The sequence below is a fragment of the Mobula hypostoma genome, unplaced genomic scaffold (genome assembly GCF_963921235.1).
Source record: "Mobula hypostoma unplaced genomic scaffold, sMobHyp1.1 scaffold_36, whole genome shotgun sequence".
In the NCBI taxonomy this organism is placed as follows: Eukaryota; Metazoa; Chordata; class Chondrichthyes; order Myliobatiformes; family Myliobatidae; genus Mobula; species Mobula hypostoma.
Genome location: NW_026948187.1, coordinates 6,872,918 through 6,878,512, shown reverse-complemented (window position 1 = coordinate 6,878,512; position 5,595 = coordinate 6,872,918). Strand labels below are relative to the sequence as shown.

Sequence of the window (5,595 nt, the reverse complement as noted above, 5' to 3'; positions counted from 1 at the left end):
ACGGCGGAGAGACCAAAGAGCAACGAAATCATCGGACAAAGTCAGCATGGATTAGTGAAAGCAAAATCATGTCTGATGAATCTCATAGAATACTTTGAGGGTGTAACTAGTAGAGTGGATAGGGGAGAACCAGTGGATGTGGTATATCTGGATTTTCAAAAGGCTTTTGACAAAGTCCCACACAGGAGATTAGTGTGCAAACTTAAACCACACGGTATTGGGGGTAAGGTATTGATGTGGGTAGAGAATTGGTTAGTAGACAGGAAGCAAAGAGTGGGAATAAACGGAACCTTTTCAGAATGGCAGGCGGTGACTAGTGGGGTACCGCAAGGCTCAGTGCTGGGACCCCAGTTGTTTACAATATATATTAATGACTTGGATGAGGGAATTAAATGCAGCATCTCCAAGTTTGCGGATGACACGAAGCTGGGCGGCAGTGTTAGCTGTGAGGAGGATGCTAAGAGGATGCAGGGTGACTTGGGTAGTTTGGGTAAGTGGGCAAATTCATGGCAGATGCAATTTAATGTGGATAAATGTGCAGTTATCCACTTTGGTTGCAAAAATAGGAAAACTGATTATTAACTGAATGGTGGCCGATTAGGAAAAGGGGAGGTGCAACGAGAACTGGGTGTCATTATACACCAGTCATTGAAAGTGGGCATGCAGGTACAGCAGGCGATGAAAAAGGTGGTTGGTATGCTGCCATTTATAGCAAGAGGATTCGAGTACAGGAGCAGGGAGGTACTACTGCAATTGTACAAGGCCTTGGTGAGACCACACCTGGAGTATTGTGTGCAGTTTTGGTCCCCTAATCTGAGGAAAGACATCCTTGCCATAGAGGGAATACAAAGAGGGTTCACCCGATTGATTCCTGGGATTACAGGACTTTCATATGAAGAAAGATTGGATGAACTAGGCTTGTACTCGTTGGAATTTAGAAGATTGAACACGGATTGAATAGGCTAGGTGCAGAAAGATTGTTCCCGATGTTGGGGAAGTCCAGAACGAGGGATCACGTTTTGAGGATAAAGGCGAAGCCTTTTATGACTGAGCTTAGGAAAAACTTCTTCACACAGAGAGTGGTGAATCTGTGGAATTCTCTGCCACAGGAAACAGTTGAGGCCAGTTCATTGGCTATATTTAAGAGGGAGTTAGATATGGCCCTTGTGGCTACGGGGATCATAGGGTATGGAGGGAAGGCTGGGGCGGGGTTCTGAGTTGGATGATCAGACATGATCATAATAAATGGCGGTGCAGTCTCGAAGGGCCGAATGGCCTACTCGTGCTCCTATTTTCTATGTTTTCTATGAGTTCATCCTGAAGTCCGACAAACTGGAGGCGAATTCGTGGGTTGTGTATTTCTGCGCCTGGAGTGTTCCTGGCGGCTCAGAGTGACGGGGCAGCCGAACCAAAACCTCGCTGTCAGAAGAGTCTGTGCTTTCAGCAAAACAGGAAATACGACACCTGTCAATCATCGAGTGGGAGGAGGGTCTATCTGTCTGGCGCTGCGCCGCTGCGGCCAATCGGTGAAATAATGGGCGGAGGCATTATGCCGTGGCGTTTAATTTCCTCCCCTTCTTAAAAATTCAGATGGGGGAATATGATCCCCACTGCTCTCTCCCACTCCATCTTTCCTTGATTCTGCAGCCTAGGGTCGGGGACAGGCGGATAGTTAAGAAACAGGGAGAGACTCGAGAACAGATGTAGGACACACCCCGTGAATGGCAGAAAATGCCGTCCTTGGAAGGAACAGAGGGATATTGATGTTCCCCAATCACTGAAGATGACAGAATATGAGGGTTTTGGCGGATCTGGGGGTAGGAACAGAAATAGTTTTCTCAGGCGGATTTTCGGGTGCGCACGGATTTGGAGTAGTCGGTGTATACGGGGTCTTGGCCGATTTGCTGACGCCTACAGATTTGGAAAATTTGGCGTATGTGTGCGTGCCAGCCGATATATGGGAACCTGCTCCATGCAGAACACATATTTCACGTGGTTTAGCTGCGATCTGGGAGGGTTTAGAATACAGATTCAAAATCTTTAGCTTGGAGAGTGAATATGTTCCCGGTGTGCTCCGTATGCCTCCTGCTTTATGAGAGAGGAGGTCTGCGACATGGAACAGGCTCACAACAGGAGATGCAAATGTACTAAAATGTCAGACGTAGTTTGGAGTCCGGTCAATGTGTCAGACAGATTCGTGTTTTCAATAAAGAGTTGGTGTATTGTGGCCTATCTTCTCACACGGGATCTCTGGTATGCCGAAAATACCAAAACGAAGGAGCATTAAAAATCAGCAAGGAAGAGATATAGGGCGTGCAGAGGGCGACGAAGTTGAGCAGAGAGATAGATCGATTCAGAGTGTCTGTGCGTGTGTGCGTGTGTGTGTGTGTGTCTGTGTGTGTGTGTGTGTGTGTGTGTGTGTGTGTGTGTGTGTGTGTGAGAGAGAGAGAGAGAGAGAGAGAGAGAGAGAGAGAGAGAGAGAGAGTGAAAGAGAGAGAGAATTGGCTGCTTTAATCTTTAATTCGTGGAGCGTAACAACACATCCCTGAGATCGGATAGGTTCGTACAAGGGGCGTGACTGATCGCTACTTCCGCAAGTCCACCGACGTCACTGATATAGGTAACAAGTGAATGGACTCGTCTCTGCTGCACACAACAGTTTCATCACTGAGAGAATAAACACTCCAAGGAAGATGCTTTTCTTTCTGCGGTTTCTCCTCGCCTTGCACTGTGAGTGATGCTGACAAACAATATTAATTTTTATTTCTTTGCTCCTCTCTTCCTTTCAGATTCCTTTCACGTGCTTTACCTTCCAGTAGTCTCTTTATTTACGAGATCTCTCCTCCGCACACTGTCTTCCCTCTGCAGCCGCCTCTCAGTTCCATCCTCCTCTCCAGCTTTCCCAACTTCAGTTCTCTTCCTTCCTTCCCCCAATGCACCATCTTTCTCCCTTTACCTATTGACCTGGGTCTCCCTGATCAATCACCGCATTTTCCACCCCCGTCTCTTTTTCCAGACGCGACCTCAGTGACGATCCACCAGACTCCGGGTTTCTCCGGAACCCCCGGCCAGAAGGTGACCCTGAATTGCACAGTAGAGGGTAGTACCAGTGATAACAACTGGTTGTACTGGTACCGACAATTCCCGGGAAAGGGACCGGAGTACATGTTTCACTCGATCGCAGCTAATTCAGTGCAGCCGGAGAAATTGGTCGGCGGTTTTACTGCGGAGAGACCGAAGACCAACGAAATCTTCCTGAAGTCTGACAAACTGGAGGCGAAATCGTCGGCCCTATATATCTGTGCGTGGAGTATTCACGGCGGAACAGAGCGACGGGGCAGCTGTACAAAAACTCTCACTGTCAGAAGGGTCGTTGCTGTCAGCAAAACAGGAAACACGACTCCTGTCAATCATATGGTGGGAGGTGGGCCTATCATTCAGTCGTGAGCGGCGCAGCGTCCAATCAGTGAAATAAGGGGCGATTATATTGTACCGCAGCTGTTCACTTCCCTTCTCTTCTGAGCATCCAGTTGGGTGAATACAATTCGCACACTCGCCTTTCCAGTCTATTCTTCCCTGTAATTTCCGGTCTTCCCACACGTCATCGGTCCAGGAGAATCAAAACCACTGAGTGCGCCAATAATGTTCACTCCCCAAGATCAATTTCCCACTCGTGTCTTTTTTGTCTGTTGCTGGAAACACAGAATACGAAGAATACAGGACGGATCGGGAACAGAGGAAACACGGGGCCTAAGTGTTCGACAACCATACTGTACATGGTGGCGAATGTTGAGGAACAGAAGTGCCGCGGTGTACAGGGTAGTAAAATGACCCTGAATGGTGGGGCGTGTCGAGGGACAGAGGGGCTTCAGTGTTACAAGGATAGGGCACACACCGTCAAATGTGGGGAGGGAGGAGGTACAGAGAGTCTTGGGTGCACGAAGATAGGAGAGTGACAGACAATGGGGATTGTGAAGAGACGGAGAGGGATAGGATAACAAGGGTAGGATACACACCGTGAATATGAAGTCTACCTCAATGCAATCGAGCAATGTCTGAAGACACAGGCTGCTACCACTAGGGGGCGCACAGGGACTGCGGTAAAGTTTATGTAAGGTATTTCGAGGGTATTTAAAAGGACACATTTTTTCTGTAAAGTGAAATTTATCTTCGGCTAGGTGGCAACCATTGCTAAGAGCCAGAGATCGAGGCTCGGGGTGGGAAAGAAAGAGAGAGACTGGATGCCAAAGACTGCTCTATGCAGGACACAAGGTTTTTCATAAGGTTCACCGAATAGCACTCATTATTAGATTCCTGACTACAGCGAAAGGGATGTGACGTGTTATGCACACCTGTTGTCTAGATTTACGAAATCAGAAAGACTTGGGAGCTTAAATAAATCGCACACAGTGAGATAATCGGGGCCAGATGAAGAAAGAGAGATGGATGGACGAGGATAGCGTCAAAGAGGGAGAGTGCTGTGTAGTCATCTTGGTAGAGCGGAAGAGGTACTCCCCTCAAATCGTGTTGGAACATATAAAGGGCGTGGCCAATCGATTCTTCCGCAAATCCACCTATGTCAAGGATATAAGCAACCAAAGGGGTTTGAAGTGAATGGATCATTTCTCTGCTGCACGCACCACTTTCAGGACTGAGAGAATAAACCCACCACGTAGGATGTTTCTGTTTCTGCTCTTTATTCTCGCCTTCCACTGTGAGTGAAAGTTGACAAATATTATTTTTTTTCTTTCTCTGCTTCTCGCTTCCTTTCACATTCCCGTCACTGTTCGTCTTGGACTCGTTACTTGTTTAGTTACGAGCCGCCGCGTCCGCACATGATCTGCGCTCGGTCGCAGCCTGTAAATTCCCATCTCCTCTCGAGCTTTCCCGACTTCAATCTTCCTCCTTGCTTCCCTCAATGCACCCTTTATTTTCCCCTTTCCCATTTACCAGCGTCTCCGTTTTCATTCACCCCGTTATGCCTCCCCCGTCTCTTTCTTCCAGACGCGACCTCGGTGACGATCCACCAGACGCCGGCTTTCTCGGGAACTGCCGGCCAGAAGGTGACCCTGCGTTGCACAGTAGAGGGTAGAACCAGTGTTGATAACGTGTTGTTCTGGTACCGACAATCCCCGGGAAAGGGTCCGGAGAACATGTTTTACTCGAACACAGCTCCGTACGTCCTACCAGAGGGAATGGTCGACGGTTTCACGGCGGAGAGACCAAAGAGCAACGAGTTCCTCCTGAAGTCCGACAAACTGGAGGCGAATCCGTCTGCCGTGTATTTCTGCGCCTGGAGTATTCACGGCGGCTCAGAGTGACGGGGCAGCCGAACAAAAACCTCGCCGACAGAAGCGTCTGTGCTGTCAGCAAAACAGGAAATACGACACATGTCAATCATAGGGTGGGCGGATGGTCTATCTGTCTGGCGCTGCACCCCAGCGACCAATCAGTGAGATAAGGGGCGGAATCATTGGATTTAATGTCCTCCCCTTATTATGCTTTCATATGGGGGAAGATAATCCGCGCACTGATCTCTCCACTCCATTTATTTATTTTCATGTGCAGTCCTCCGGCATACCTCCAGTGCCAGAG

At 48.6% G+C, this 5,595-nt stretch overlaps 1 gene segment (V, D, J or C); it reads left to right on the top strand.

The window, feature by feature from the left end:
- The first annotated feature begins 4,601 nt into the window (after positions 1-4,601).
- Positions 4,602-5,321, top strand: LOC134341576 (T cell receptor beta variable 30-like). The segment is given in 2 exon segments: positions 4,602-4,714; positions 5,005-5,321. Coding segments are annotated over 2 exon segments (417 nt in total).
- The last annotated feature ends 274 nt before the right edge of the window (positions 5,322-5,595 follow it).